This window comes from Myripristis murdjan, chromosome 13 (genome assembly GCF_902150065.1).
Source record: "Myripristis murdjan chromosome 13, fMyrMur1.1, whole genome shotgun sequence".
NCBI classification, from domain to species: domain Eukaryota; kingdom Metazoa; phylum Chordata; class Actinopteri; order Holocentriformes; family Holocentridae; genus Myripristis; species Myripristis murdjan.
The window spans coordinates 9218956-9235475 of NC_043992.1; the positions used below are offsets into that span (position 1 = coordinate 9218956).

Consider the following 16520-nt stretch of genomic DNA (forward strand, 5'->3'; position numbering starts at 1 on the left):
CAGTTCTGTGGTTTATGAATGGTGACTTCTGTTAGACACAGAAGCACAGAGTCAGGTGTTTCCACTAAAAATTCACAGTTTAAAATGGAGGGATTTTGATTATATGTTGTGAAATCTTTTGTAGCCTACCCCTCGCATGATTTTACAAAATGCTTTGTTTGCGATGTAAAATGTGGGTAAGTTGTAGTAAATGGGCAAAAACTTTTAAAATCACTGGTATGGTCCTTTAACTCTGTCACCGCTCACAGCAGGCAGGATCAGGGTTCAAGTAGAACAGATAGCAGTTTTCACAGTTAAACTGTGGAGCAGCCCAGCAGAGATGATGAGCAGAGGGGAGAAATCAGAGTGAGTGACGCAGCTAGGATGGATGTAGCACTTTAAGGGTCTTTGGATAAAACAATGAAAAGAGAGCTCTGCCTTGACTCAGTCATATGTTATTCAGAACATGAGTAAGTCTCTTTCACTCTCCTGGGCTCCTCATACGAATACATATTTACTCATTCTCTGATGCCCGTCGAGCCTTGCCTTGTAGTTTGCTAGCACATTACCACAGAGAGAGCTTTCTTCCTTCTACCTTGCAGCAGTAAATAGCACTATGAGTCAGGTTTTATTAGAATACACTCTGCTAGGCTTTCTTCTCCACACTCCAAGTAAGACAGAGGACCAGGGTGAGGTGGTATGCTTACTCAAAGCCCATAAAAATATGATGCATAATGGCGCATTCCCTCTGCGGGGTCATCTCAGTGCCCACAGTGATATGCAAAATTGTCAAGATATTGTAGGCATTGTTTATATTTTATTCATATGATTTATTTTTGACTGATCCTTATCTCATGTTTATTTTTTTCTGTTTGTCCTGTATCTGTTATTTTCTTGTCTCTGTCTCTCCATCCATCATCATGACCAGTTTGCAAGACATGGTGACAAAGTATCAGAAAAGAAAGAACAGAACGTGAGGAACTGGAGCTCATGATTTCAACTTTGGCAGAACTGCCTTTTTTTTTTTTTTTTTGTCAATTTGTTCTGGTTTCCACCACTGGAAATGATGCAGTATTCTACAGCCTTTGAAAATACCAGAGTAGTTGATAGCAGAGAGAGAGAGTTTTTCTCCAGGTTTAGTTTCTAGTTCAAGTCAGTCCATCACTTACAGCTGTCATAAATCTGGTATTTAAAGGAAAAATCTACCCTAAAATATTAGTAAAAAAAAAAAAAAAAAAAAAAAAAAAACACAGCTACCTTATTTCCACCGATAACTGGCCACAAGCAGACAACATGCAGTCACACTGACATATTTTCAGTTCATAGAGGTTGATAGCAGAAAACGTTTCAGCTTTCTAAAATGCCAGTGATAAACGTTTTGTTGTCGGTCTCTCTCACAATCAGAGTTTCTCTCAAGAGTCTCTCTAGAGCCGCCATTTTGCACTGGCACTCAACAATCATGGAGGAAGAAATCCATCAATCTGCAGAAGAGGTAGAGATAGCAAAGCTTCACTGCAGACATAAGACATGTTGGCCCAATCCCAGCGTCCACCCTAAGCCCTGAGCTCTGAGCCCTCACAGGCTTGAAATGACGACACCTGTGGAATAAATGTAAAAGCTTGAGAGTGAGAGGGTTGAAGGGCTTTGAGGGTCCATAAATATGAGGAACGAGGGACAGCGCATTATCTCATCATGTTACCTTGACAACAACACCAGCTGCCGCCACTCTGTTTCCTAATATAATCATTAATACTTTTTTTTTTTATCCTTGAAAGTATTCCTTTGAACATAATTATGGTAAGTGTACATCAAATATATCAACTTTATCAACAAAACCTGTTTTGTTTCAATACAAAACAATCAAGATATTTTAGAACTACATAAAATTCTTGCTGTATTTTCCTTGAAGCTGATTAAATGTTCATTTTAATATAACAGGCAAATTGTGTTAACAGTAGGATTCCATTATATACAAATTTCGTGTTTTGTTTCAAATGGCATCAAGCCATGTTTATAGACTAATAACCAGAAAAGCAATGCTTGTTTGCAGAAATTGTATAGCTTGGAATTACTTGTACTTTCAAAAACAATTTGGGGATGAATAACACAAATTTCTTCATCTATTTGACCCTACCCTGGATTGGATTTCCCATCCCCACTTGTCCCGTTTAACACCACGAGGCAATGGATGAGTGGGGAATTCCCTCACGGAGAGTGTTCATGAAGGGCTCATAAAGTCCGCAAGAGAGCCCTCACACACTCACCGGTTTCACAGCGGGACAGCCCTGAACCTTCGCCCACTTGTCGAGGACGCACCTCAAAGTATGCGAGTCTATAAGTGTGGACGTTGGGATCGGGCCCCTGTGTTTTGAGTGAGGCACACATGTAGGAAATTATTAACTGAAGCAGAAGTAGACAGTGCAGACTGAGAGAAAGTGGGTACACCAAGAAAGTGCAAATTTATAATACTTGATCACAAATGAACTCTCTGGGAGGATTTTTCCTTTAATCTGTGGAGGCTCAGTGATACTGCATCATCCAGTGTGCAGCAATTCCCCCATAACCCCAATTTACTCCGCTTGTTTCTGCATGACATCACATGCTGAATTTGCACGAATGCCATTGACAACATGTTTCTCCAGCCCAAGCATGACACCGCCCCCCAACCCCACCCACCCCTGCCCCCGCCCTCCAGCTTATCTGTATCATAAAGCTTTCAGTTGATGGCCAGAAGTGAGCACATATCATCGATACAGGCAGCTTCCATGGCTGTGTGTCACGATCTCTCTGGTCATCCCCTGTGGCATCTTGCAGGATCTTTCTCACTGTTTTCCTTTGCAAACCTAAGAGCCCTGCTGTGTTTACTGCCTTGCCTTGTTCTAAGAGTGTCTTGTTGGACGCCGCTGTGTCGTGTTTGAACAGCAGTCAGTGGTGAGCAGCCTCACGTTCCCCGGGCTCCTCTTAATATTTCATTGGCCGGCTCCAGGGCTGGATGTGACTGTGGCTCGGCAGTGACTACCCTCCTGACAGCAGAAAAGGAGGGCGTGTTTCTCATCAATCTTTGACTTGCACTTGCTTAATAATGCAGAACCCTCAAATGTCCTACAAAAAGCTGTCTTGCTCATCAGGCGAGTAGCACACACGCAGTGTTAACCTCTGGCTCCCAGCCATTCCAGTCCCATGTCAGTGCTTTGTTATAGCAGTCTGTTTGCTTTCAGACGTTGCAAAGCCTTGTTAAGCAGTGCTGTAAAGTGCAGCATATTGTTAAAGGGCAGAAAGGGTTTTGAATGCTAATGGTGAGCTATTAGAGCATTGCTACGTGTTACAAAAAAAAAAAAGTTATATTATGAAATATAAATGATATATCTGTATATTTGAATATTTGAATATTACAGGGTGTCTGTGGGTCCTTAAAATTCCTTAAATTCAAATTTACAAATATTAGAAGTCATTTAATAGTCATTGGAAATGCATTAAATAGTCTTGACTCTGAAATTATCGGGTCTTGATTTCAATAAACATTTAATCTAATTTCATTTATCCATCTGGTTTTGTCTTCAGCCAAATTCTGCCTCAAGGACAAAATTTCTGATGTTATAAACCCTAAACAGTTCATAAAATCATAAGAGAGAATCCACCACATTTGTGCCTCAAACAAATACAATTACCTGAAAAAAGGAAGAGTAGGAGAAGGCTACAGCGTGTCAACATTTCATTTAAAAAAGGTTCATTTCATGACCCAACAAGGTGCTCATTGGACTTACGGGGAAATACAATTACCTATGTTTATACTCAACCTGCAGTGCTTATTTGACTAATGAAAAGTTGATTTGTCAAAAAATCTCTTAAATTTCATTAAAAATTTGACTTAAAATGGTCTTAGAAAGCATCAAAGTTAGCCCTCTGATATGTGTAGACATTTGTATTAAACTGTCCCAACACAGAAAAAAGAATACAGAGGAGTGCGCCAGATGCTGGAGCTATGTTAGTTTTTATATAGCTAATGATAAGTGCATACTGGCAGCTGATAACACCGGAAAGTCAGCGGCCTCTCTGAATACATTTGCTCCGCTGCACCACAGTAAACAGTGCTGCCTTTTGATCTGAGGCTGTGGATAAGAGGCATTCTCCAAGCTTAGGTTTCTCGATAGTCTTTGAAAGGATGCATATGCTGGCGGTGTTACAAACCCCACAGGGACTTCATTGGCTAGACTGAGATTCAGATATTCTAGGCATAAACACAAGTGCCTGTAAGACCCAGGGACACAGAGAAGCAGAGCTTAGCAGAGCAGAGCAGGAGGATCCATAGAAGCTAATGATGAATGTAATAGTGTGTAACAGAGATGTACAACCAATGGCGGCAGATTGTCACAGACAATTAATGTCTCCTCAGCACAGTGTTTGTTTGCTTCCCCCAGGCTTTCGGCAGGGCTTAACTAATGGTATGGCGGTCAAGGACATAAATTGTGGTTGACACCATGTGTGAAGCACACGATTACATAGTGCCCGCCATTGTTGTTTTGGCTATAGACCTGAGAGCCCCCTTTATGTGCTCTGAATGCAGCATGGCACTGCACTCTGATAACGCTCAAAATTCACAGAGGAAGGCCAGCCAGTTTCCAGGGGTCAGCGTTTTCCAGGGTGACAATTAGAGAAATATTGGATTAAAGTCACCATTGCTTTATTACTTACATGATTTCCACGAGCAATAATGAATATATTATTTGACATGTACACAGATTCGTAATCTTGTTTGTTTACTTCCCTGAATTTATTATAAAGTAGCTTTGTGTTTTAAATATATATTTATACTTAATAAATGAAAATGGGATGTCATATTAATTCAAAGAACTATTGCTTTAAGTCTAGGTAACTCAACAATGTCACAAGGGTCAGGAAGTGGGGGGAAATAAAATGAAATTCTGCTGAGCAGCACTTCAAAAACAATTTCCCTTTTTCATTTTCCCATTTTCTCAAGGCAGGAATTGTTATTTAGTTGCCAGATAAGGGAAAAAGGTTAAAAGACTAATCTAAGAAGGCTGTGGGGGAAGTGTTGACTCGCCAAAACTCGACAAACACACATATTCTTGTGAAGCTTTATCTCAAAAGAGGGGAAGATGAGCAAACAGCTCGGGAAGCTTTTAGTTCCAGCTAGCTAACGTTAGTGCTTCCTCTCGCAGGGCCTCTTGGGCTGATATTTACCCAGTCGTTTTGACGAGGCCATGCTGCCAAAAACAGACACACGGTCGCTCTGTCATCATAACCGTCAACAGCAACACATCCCTAGATTGTGTAGTAGTCCAGACATGGCCTGCAAGACTAATTACAGCGTAAGAGTGAGACACTCCCTCCTATTATTGGATGGGAATGCAATCCCAGCACTTCCATCCAAGGATATTGTGCTTCATAAAAAAGGAGTAGGATATGCACTCGCATTTTACTGGGCAGGTCATTATTGAATATCTCCCCTCTGAAATCCTGGGGAGCTTTTGTCTCTGGCTGCTAATGATTTTAATCATAGGTGGCACAAGGCCTTGCAGAGCTTTAACTGCCGGGGAGAAGAATCTTTTCTCTGTCTTCCACATCACAATGAGAGGCTTTCTGAAACAGATGCAGAGATTTTCTACCTCCCCCCTGATGTCTCTGTAGGACTATTAAGCTGTAACAACTTAATTTCACAGCACCGCACGAGCACTGGGCTTTGACGGCACTTAATGAGTGTTGTGCTCTTTTCATCTGTGTCAAATTTTATGACAACCCCTCCATTTTGCTCCACGCCTCGCAGTGGTTTGTCAACGTGTAATGATAATTTAGAAGAAAAACAGTGCAGTGCCCAACTGTGTACTAAGTCATTCTGTCAAGAAGTGAAATTCTGTGTTTATGCAGAGGTTTGCATGTGCACAAGTGAAGATGAACGGTGAAATCCACAGGAGTTGAATGGACTCGAACGCTCTCTCCCATTCAAATCAATGTAGAAGAATGGATGAATTGGTGGACATTTTTACGTGTACTGTTGCCATGGTACCGAGCTAGCTTTCATACAAACAGACCTGGCAAAGGTCAAAGGTTTTGCAGCGAGGGCCAAAGCATTCTGGCTGAATTACAACTCCTTGTAGCATTTCGGCAGTTATATTAGGTAAAAGCTATGTTTGGTGATGCATACTGATGTGGTTTAGTCTTTACAAATGTGACCTGTTTTTGTTTTACACTCCATGAATGTTAAAGGCACACTCCTCGATTTTGGTTACATGGATCCACAGCGCCCCCCATAGGCTAAACTTTCCATCCAAAGGAAGTACTGCAACTGTACATGACTACTCTAATATTTTTCTTATATTCAATTTTATTATGTCGAAATACGTAATTGCATTTTTGTTTTCCTTTTTAAATGTTTTTTTCCCTTTATTTAAATAGTGTGTATTCTGATTTTAATGAGCCACATGATAAGCCCCTTGAGGTTTGTTGGTCTTCCTTACGCATTTTCTTTTCTCTTAAATTGCCTTTTATTTGTTCTATGAAATAAAATAATTAATAAATAAATACAGTGAGATAGAGAGCAACGACAACCAATGGGGCTCTTGGTCTCAAGTCCCAAACCAAAACAAGTTTTTGTTTTTCTTATTTCATACCGTTTGCCTCAAACATAGGGGCACTCTGAACAAAAATCGAGGAGTGAACATTTAAACGTGCTTTCAGCTGAGTTTTGACAGTTGCCTCTGGTATAACACAACAGGAAACACAGATTCAAATGTTCACAATTCATTTGGTAATATCTGCTTTTCGGCTACACAGAACAACATCAATCTGCACAGATCTCAGGCGAGTTTTGCGACCCTTCTGACTCGTCACCGTAACTGTCATCACCATTTTGTTCTGTGCCAGACAAATGATGGTACAATCATAGTTGTACTCTGTTTAAGTGCTGTTGTAAAATCTGTCAGTTTTGGACTGGTCCTGTTGGCCCAGCCACTCGAAGCTCCATTAATGGGTTTGTTCATGCCAGGGCAGTACTGTAGCTGTGGAGTAGCTTTGGATGAGTGAGGGGAGATGAACCCTCCTTGAATGCTTTACTCTCTACCCCAGTGACCGCTAACCGCACGGCTATGCTGATAGCACCCATCTAACAGCGTCAAGTGTTGCATTGCCATTTGGTGTGTCCATCTGCACACACTCTCCTGGGTATGTTTGTGTATTTCCAAGGGTTCTTTGAGTTGACTGCATGTGCTGCCTTTTAACCAAAAGAAAAGCAGCACTTCTCCTCAGCTGCCACACAAACTGACAGCGAATTGCTCTTAATGTTTCTCCCACTGTTCACTCTGTTTCCGAACTAACGCATCTTTGACTTCCCCTGTGTTCTTGTCCACGTCTCACTCTTTCCTATTCCTCATATTTTTTCTCAAATCATAACCTCATTTGCCACTTAATCTCTCATTTGCCCCCTGTAATTTGTTCTCTCTGCCTCTAATCCCTTACACAGTCAGGGGGATTCAGACACCGACTCTGAAGTGGAGGATCGCGTGGATGGGGTGAAGTCTTGGCTATCCAAAAACAAAGGTTCCACTAAGAACCTCTCAGATGATGGCAGCCTGAAGAGCTCCAGGTCAGTACAGCCACAGACGTCTCTATCACTGTTATTTCAGCAACTATTGGTAAGCAGTCCATTTGGGCATTTGGCCGCTTTACGATTCAGTCCACTCAGATGAAAAGGTTTACATGGTTTTGACCCAGAGGAAATAAAGAACAGTGCTCTTGGCTGAAATGAGGCGAGTGTTATAACTTGAATGTATTTTCCAGCCGCTTTGTCTTTATTGTCAGTCCCTCGGTGACGGGGGTCTTTTTTCTAAAAAGGAACCGCCTCCATGGTAGATTTATCGACATGCCCAGTGGCCAGCTGGCATAGTCTACCTGAGCCTCTCCCTGAGATTAATGGATGTGTCTGCCAGCTGACAGCTTCGATTGCCCCAGATTTGTCTCCTTACCAGAAGATTTAACTCCCCTCCCTTGGTTGAGCCGCTCCCAACTTTAAAAACTTTTGGAGTTTTTAAATCTTGCTTTAATACGTGTCCCCACAGACACCCACTTAACCAATCTAGGTAGCCATGACTGCTTCTTTTAGCAGGTTCAGCGTGTCAGTTTAGACATACTCATACATGTTGGACCATTTTAAGCAGACTGATGAATACCTCGGAGGCACAGAGCTAAATTGATGTTTGACTGAAATCCACTAACCTTTTACGGGCATAAAGTTTTTAAAGGATCGATGTTACACACACCGTGGCTCAATACAGGGCTTATTAGAAGCTTGGACTTTGATTTTGCATAAAGGAATTGATTACCACAAGCCATTTCTGACTATACACAGTTAGTTGCAGTTCGTCCTATCTCCTAAATTTATTTTATTTAGTAGTGTAGTCGGTATTTAAGATGTGTCTCCCAAAGTACTCTTTTGCTCTGTCATCTATTTTTTCACTGTTGTAATTTCATTCTGCTCAGTTTCGATTCCTCTTAACATTCCTCATCGCTTGTTTTCATCATTTGTCAAGTTTCTTCCATTTGTCATTCTTTCTTATTCTCTTTCCCTTCATTCACCCTTCACTTTACTCCAAATCTCATCTTTGCTATCCCGTTGTCTTCATTCCTTCATCTTTTCCGCCCTTTTTTTCTCTCTCTCTAGATATGCTGTAAACGTAGACTCAAAAGAAGGGAAAGAGTGGAAAGAGGGTAAGGAATGGAAAGAGGCCAATAAGGAGGGCAAGGAGGTAGAGCCAAGCAGGCCTGTGTCTGTGATGAGTTCTCTTAGCTACAGAAAACGCTCCAACCTTGACTCCATTGGTGGTAAAGGAGATGACAGCTCCCTCTTCAGTGCCCTCAAGGAAAACTCAGAGTCACAGGACACTCTGTCTTCCTTCCGTAAGGGTAAACCCAAAGCCTCAGACCCTCAGGATGACTCCTACTCAGTCAGCTCCATGAGAAAGTCCCAAGCAGGGGAAGATGACCGACAGTCAGTCATCTCCCAGGCCTATTCAGAGGCCACCAGCCGAGCCAGGAAAGGCATGGACAGCCGCTGGGGTGACTTCGACAAGGAATCTACCATTTCATCAGTTGGGCCGAGTCGGGCTTCCACACGCCGTGGTTTAAGCCCTGAGGATGATGCTAGGTCTACCATCAGCTTAGGTCTGTCCAGCCCACTTGGACGCCGTCGAAGCACTACGCGTTTAGACGAGGGGAGAGGTGGGGAATCGTTATACGGCCGCAGTCCCAGTAGTCCTTGTTTGAGTAGACGGTCTGGTGGTCGCAGTCCTGGGAGCGTGAGCCGCGCTGATTCTCGTATGTCATTGGCACGCAGTTGCCGCCTGAGTGAGTTTGATGTTGATATCGATGATAGTCGAAGTGTCGCCTTCACTGAGAGGTCAGCATACAGTCCTCATTCGTCCACTGGGCGCAGTATGTCCATGCCACCACCACAAGCTAGATCCTTGGCTGGAGATGATGACCCGGTAGATACCCTGGATGTCAAGCCAGTCAGTCATCGCAACTACCTTGATCCTGACCTTGAGAAAGCCATCAATGAGGTGCTGAGCTTCAAGCCTATCAAATTCAAGCGCAGGAGTTTGGAAGACTCTGAAGCTGAGGGAGGGAAATCCCACAATGATGAAGATGATAGGAAGAGTATGCAAGATATGGATAGCGGCCGTGGAGGCAGCAGTCTTAGACGCTCTGCGTCCGCTGTGGACTGCATGAGAGGTTCCCGTAGCACCAGCAGCAGCCGCAGTCATAGCAGGAAGAGTAAAGGCAAGAGCAAGAAAAAGAAGAGAAGCCACAGCTCCGAGTCAGACAGCTCTGCCGATGACCGCCGAAGTAGGAGCAGCTCCAAGAAGAGGGGCAAGAAGTCCAAGAAGAAGTCCAAGAGGAGGGACGAATCTTCCTCTTCGTCCTCGTCTTCTTCGTCCTCAGAGTCTGATTCAGAATCGGATTCTAGCTCCGGCGCTTCTACCATTTCCTACCGTAGCTCAAGCAGTGTGAAGAGAGCCCCGGGTCGACAGGTGTCCAGCCCAGAAAGAGAGGATGAAGCTGGGCGACCTAATGAGGGCCAGCCTGTTAACAAGAAGGAGGAGAAGAAAAGGAAGAAGAAGGTGGACAACTTAATGATGAAGTATCTGTACCGGCCAGACAGTGACTGATGCAGGCAGTAGGTGGTTGCCTGATATGGACTTACTTGAAGAGTGTTTTTGAAGCATGGTGTGATTCTAACCGCTGAAAAGCATTAATCAGTCCTTTGTCAACATTTTAAATGCCTCCCATTCGGTCTAACTGCTGCATGTTAGGCTTTCACAGTTTTCGAATTCCCATTTGTCAGTTGTACTTTGGATGATGTATCACCTTAGACATGCTGGCATTCTTGGATGTTTACTGCACATTCTCAATTTCCAACCAAACGCTGGTAATAGAGTTCATTAATTCAGTGGCTCCTCGTACACCAATTAGGATTATGTCTGTCGAATGACAATTATTCTGACATTTCTTTTCAGCGCTGTAATGCCATTAAGACTTTTGTGGAAGACTCACTGGGAGAGAAAGAGGCTTAGGCGTGTTGTGAATTTTATCATCATACAGATTAGCTTAGGTGGCGAGAAGCAGCGCTCACGTGGATGTTACACAGCTGCTAATTCCTCCCCCAAATGTCTCTTTGATTTATAGCCCCAAAAAGGTAAAAATAACAGGAGTCGTCAATTAAGAGAGGCCACAGTGGATTTTTCCCTCCAGGCCCGTAACTGCAGGCATAATTAGACCCCAAGCATCGATTTACACCAACTAGCGAGTTCATTTAAGATGCACAATTGACAGTAATTAACCCCCGGTTTGCAATATTTAAGCAGCTTGAATGTTAAATAATGTTAAAACCCAGGGTAGGTTGTAGGTAGACTGATGATTGAGTTTGGATTTTTCCTGTTTCTAATGAGTTCATGTAGGAATTTTGATGGGGACGTTACACTAAATGCCACTCAGATAATGTTTTGGCATTGCTTCTCTTCACATTAGCATCTTTATCAGTTACACAACACAAAGCAAAGCAAAGGAAGCTTGCAAAAGCAGGCAAACCTAACAGACATCTACAGCAGTATGAGAGTACTTGCATCTTTTTTATTTACTCATCAGATTGGTGTAGTTTGAGTCCCATAGTATCCATCGTAACAACACATTTTGCATGCTTATGTGTGGCAGCATATTGCATGGACTCAGAGTTTTCTTGGAGCACTTACGATGATACCTGACTTTGGTTTTTGGAGGCAGCATTTACCCGACACACTGCCTACTTTTTACCTGTGCTCTTGTGCCATTTCTGATTGTAACATGAGCTTCCTCTTGTTCCTCCCTGCACCAGCCCCCCAGGCCGAAGACGCTTTTGCTTCGATAGATCTGATGAAGAGGAGGAAGAAGAAGAAAAAGAAGAAGGGGGGGCGTCCCAGGGGTCCTACCGCTCCCGATACAAATACAGCAGCTACCTGAAAGATAGCAACAGCGAGGACAAGCCTTCTGAGACCTCAACGTAGTCCTCGCACACACACACACACACACACCCTCTCAGATGTCCAACTATTCACTCATTCAGTCGTCACTGTTGTCCTGCATGCAAAGTTAAGCCCAGTTGAGGATAACTGGACACAAAACACACCCTAAACACACACACACACACACACACACACACAGACACAGACACCATGAGCTGCTCAATGGGGCTTACATCTCATAGCATAGACAACATTAAAATAGATGTTACTATTATTAATACTCTTGCAGAGCTTGCTATGCTAGATCCTCATAGGATTTGGGCATAGTATTAAAACTACATTGTTAAGACCCGTGCTGTCTTTTTGACGCCCCACTCCTAATCTAACCTCACTGCAAAAACAGCAGCTTCATTAATAATGACTTGTCTCTGCCGGCTGCATGCAAGCAGCTGTTTGGCTTCAGCAGCCCTCCCTTTCTTTTTCCTCACATCGTGGTCGTTACTGAGCCAAAGAACTTGAAGTTGCACTGATAATATCATATACACTCTGTATATATGATGTATATCAGTGCACTGTAATACAATGTACTGCCAAAAAGCCTTTTCTTGACAGTATGTGTGCACTGTTATTATTGCCAATTTCCGATGAGTCCGTAGTAAAAGTCCCAGCCTTTTCTTTTCCTTTTTTGGGACAAGTGCCATTTGATTTAAGAGGGTTCCTCTACAGCTGGCTTCTCTGCAGCTGTGCTTGGATCTTGGCTGTTTTCATGAACTGCTGCACCATACACCGAAGACACTCCCATCATCTGCTTGGTTTTTTGTCTCCTCAAAGTTTTTCTGCCTTTTTTTCCCAGGCAGTTTTTTTTCCCTAACAGCAAAGAGGGCTGCAGCTCTAACTGCTCTGCAATGAAAGCCAACCAAACCCCCTTCCCCCATATATATTTTTTTTAATCTTTTGTTTTGATGTTTGACAGAAGAAGATAATTTGTTTGCAGAGGACCGCCGTCAAGAGAATGAATTTCCATGAGGTTTGAGCATACCTCCGTGAAATGCCTTGTCTTATTTTTATTTCAACTTGATTTGACTAAGTACTCGCCGGAATACTTTAGGGATAAAGAGTCTTTGGCTCAGCTGGGCTTTTTTTTTTCTCTGTCCTTGTGCTTGTTGTTCACACGCTGTCTCTATTTTATATTCAATTTGATGTGCTTTGCTTTCCAGAGGGAATGTACTTGACACTGGGCACCTGTCTTTTGTTGGTTTCTCGTAAAAAAAAAAAAAAAAAAAAAAAAAAAAAAACATACAGTATACCACTGAGCAGATAGTATTCACAACCAGCATCTTAAAGTCTCACTAGGATACAGTAACATCATTAACTGCACACACTACAATCTGTTTGAGCCAATACTGTGAAATAATGTTCAGTGTCTATGAGGCCTGTTTGTTGTGTAGGCTTGTCTTTTTATGGACTAACCAAGTGATGCCTCCTAAACAGCAAGAAAAAAAAAAAAAGAAACCTCCATTGTCGTGGTTGCTTCAAACCCTTTGGCCGTCTCTCTAGTATTTATGAGTAGCATTAAAATATTTTAGCAAGCCATCCAAAGTCCATGATATCTTGACGTGACATTGGAGGCTGAAAGGATTTTGCAGAAGCTCTGCATGAGGGGAGAAGCTGGGTGTGATTGTATTATACTCGCTTTTTACAAACTCACGTCTTCACTTCTTATTCTCTATGCAGTCAACATGAGTTTGGAAATTAATTTTGAGGAGTGTTTTTTGACCTTGTTTACCGAGATAAACATGGCTCAATAAACTACTTGGCTTAAAAAGAAAAAGAAAAAAAAGTGGACATAACTTTGCTGACTGTACACATGAATATTTATATATAAATATCTGTATGATTCATGCTAGCTTTGAAAATAGTTCATGTTTATTTTCGTTATTGAACAAATTGACCACTTGTTATAAGTAATAATTTTGCATTACAGTTTAATATATTGTAAATAAATGATGGTGATTGTTTTAGAATGCCTCCAGACTTGATTTATTTTACCACGGGCTGTGGTGAAGTGCTCTCCTGCTTTCTAGGTTCATTTAGACTTGAATATGCACTTTTGATACGCTCTTATTTAAGCTCTCCAGAGGGCGTGCACATAAAACAAAAGGGAAAGGGAAGAAATGTTGTTTTGTGATGCATCCAATTTGTTGTTTTCATCTGCTTTGAGAAATGTCAACTGCATCTTCGACCCTGTGGATGCCTTACAGGGAGCTGAAACCTCACTGACATTGTCTTTTCGAAGAAACGCTCTCGGTTCCCTCTGTAATTTAAGGGCAAACGGGTCGTTTCTGTCGGAGAATCAGACGATCACGACTCGTCAAGCTCAGCTGCAACAGCACAATAACAATAACTAACTATCAGAAATCCCTGCTTTACTGTATCTGAAAAATACAGTCGGGCAGATGACTAAGACGATTCAATGGTATTCATTTCAAAAGTAAGTTTCAAAAAGTAAGTGCTCTAATATTTTTGAAATTGTAATTAAATTTGACTGACCCCAGCTAAGCTGATGGTGCACGCTGACAGAGCTGGTATGGTGGTGTGCATTCTTAAAAAGTTAATGCAAAATCTCATGCAGAATGGAAAAAACTACAAGAAGGAGACAGTGGAGTAACCATATCATCCGAGGATTTGATCAATATCACTTGTTCAAGGCTGATAACAAAATTGTAGACTTAATTCATGTATGGCCGATGGTTTATGCCAATATGCCTTACATTTTTTAACTTTTTCTCCCCCCTTATAATCCAGATACTCAGCTTCCTGGGAGAAACCTAACAAAATGATTTAGTGGTTTTGTGATATTGGCCTTTTGTGAAATATCATGTCATCCACCTCTCATATGGAGGATTCTCCCTACACTTAATATGTATATGTATTAATTTTCATAGACTGTGTCCTTGAGAGCGAGAGAGAGAGAGAGAGAGAGAGAGAGAGAGAGAGAGAGAGAGAGAGAGAGAGAGAGAGAGAGAGAGGGAGAGGCAAGATCTAATCTGTTGAGTAATCAATATTCAATCTCATATTTTGATTTTGGTAAGGAGTGTGCTTTGCATTTTGCCCTTCATTTAACTTTGATTTCTGTGTTCATGTCCGTATTTATGTTTACACGGACAGTTCACCCATTTATATGTGTGCATATGTAGATATATAAAAATTTAGAGAGAGGTAGGTAGGTGGATAGATAGACATTTTCTCTCTCTCTCTCTCTCTCTCTCTCTCTCTCTCTCTCTCCCTCCCTCTCACAATTGTCACATGGAAACCGCCAATTCTCTGGACTCTGATTTGGTAGCGGGGCGTGAACCATCCCTTTAATTTTCTTTGTCACGATATTAGCAAGAAAGGGCATATTCAAAACTGTAGTAGAACATAATAATGTTAAATAACGTTTATAATTTATTGCAAATAAATCGTCATAAGTGCATCACAAGCATTTAATTCTAACTGCAAAATGTCCCAGAGCTCTGATGCTTCACCTGCTGCTGCCATTATCGGCCAGCATGTGGGCTGCTGGTCCTGCATGAGCCACCGGGCCGGGAGCAGAGACTTTCTCTTACAGAGAACATTAAGAGGATCTGTTTTCAAGCTCTCTCTCTCTCTCTCTCTCTCTCTCCGTTAATATTTTTTATTTTTTTTGTCCAGTTGTTATATATTTAGACATGTTTGTGCGCAGTTCTCCACTGAACTCCATGATGGAGCCGGCTGTGATTGCTTGGAGATTTGTGACACAGCTGTGCCGCTGCCAGCACTCCACATCAAATCGCCTGTTGAAGCCCTACCGTCACTTTACATGCATGTATTTGTTAGTGTTAAAAATATTTTTTTTTCATCTTTCAGGGGACCTAAGATGATTTTGCGGATGAACACGATGAATAACGAGGCTGTAGACGTTTTTCACAGCAGCCATTTTGACTTCAATTTGCAGGGTAAACACAAGTGTTACTAAGAACATTAATCCGGTTCTGTGCCACTTTGGTCCAACAGAGCCAGGGGCTGCATCCCGTTTGTCTTTCCGACTACTCGTTTTCCCTCCTCTCGCTCTCCCACTTCTCTCCCAGCAGGACATCCCTGGAGGGAGCGAGGAAAGGAGTGAAGGAAGAGGAGAGAAGGAAGCAGCAGTCGTTTCCCGATCTCGTCGTCATTACTGCTGAAGCAGTTCGGTCATAAACGTCAGTCCAGCAGCCAATTACAATGTTCTGTGACTGGCATATTCAAAATATGTTATTGTGTTATAATAAAAATGATGTTGCACAACACACTTAATGCAGTTTATTAGTATGATAGAGCTGTTTTCGTGGTAACTATGTTTTTGTTTTGGCAGGATTTTTAGAAAAGGCTTGAAAGAAAAAACAAAACAGTCAAGATCCCATTAATGTTTAAAATAAGAGTTTGCATGTTTGAATGTGTCCTTTCTGAATGTTATGTAGTGTTTTAGATGGGTGGCGATTATAATATGCAGGACCCATGAATAAATGAAATTTAAAACCAAATCAAAAACATCATTTTTCAGGGAAAAAAAATACTATTTTATTTTTGAACGCAAAGAAAAAACATTTCCCAAATCCAGAATATGACGGCTGGTAATCATTCAGCTTCTAGTTGACATGGTGACAGATGATTAGAAGTGGGTGTGCTGTTCAAAAATACTTCCTACTTGGATCCTGCTCAGTTTCCCTGCTCAAAGGTTCCTAGAAGGAGAGTCTGGAGTTGCTTCATTTCTTTCCTGTGGTATAAACTTTTACCACAGCAGCCATTTTGACATGAAATAGCAGGTAAACACAGGTGGTACTAATAAAGTTAGTTAAGGCTCTGTTCCATTGAAGAGCAGCAGAGATCCAGGCTCCATTAGACCTAAATGCAACAGAACCTTAATTAATGCTGTTTGTAACACCTGGGTTTACCTTTTCATGTGAAAATGCTGTGAAGGAGCTCTGTCGGCAGAGCCTGCAAGACAGCAGTGTCAAAATCAGTTTCCGGATC

At 41.9% G+C, this 16520-nt stretch overlaps 1 protein-coding gene across 4 annotated transcripts in view; it reads left to right on the plus strand.

Annotated features, from left to right (window-relative positions):
• Positions 1–13326, plus strand: part of myo18ab (myosin XVIIIA b) — a 169469-nt gene extending 156143 nt beyond the window's left edge. For 2 of the 4 annotated variants that reach the window (XM_030066613.1, XM_030066615.1), the window contains 3 exons: positions 908–952; positions 7457–7579; positions 11363–13326. In XM_030066613.1, the coding sequence (XP_029922473.1) occupies positions 908–952; positions 7457–7579; positions 11363–11531 (337 nt within the window). In that variant the 3' untranslated portion in view covers positions 11532–13326. Of the gene's footprint in view, positions 1–907; positions 953–7456; positions 7580–8653; positions 11337–11362 lie in introns of those variants that run through there. The other 2 variants (XM_030066616.1, XM_030066614.1) reach the window with 2 other exon arrangements.
• The last annotated feature ends 3194 nt before the right edge of the window (positions 13327–16520 follow it).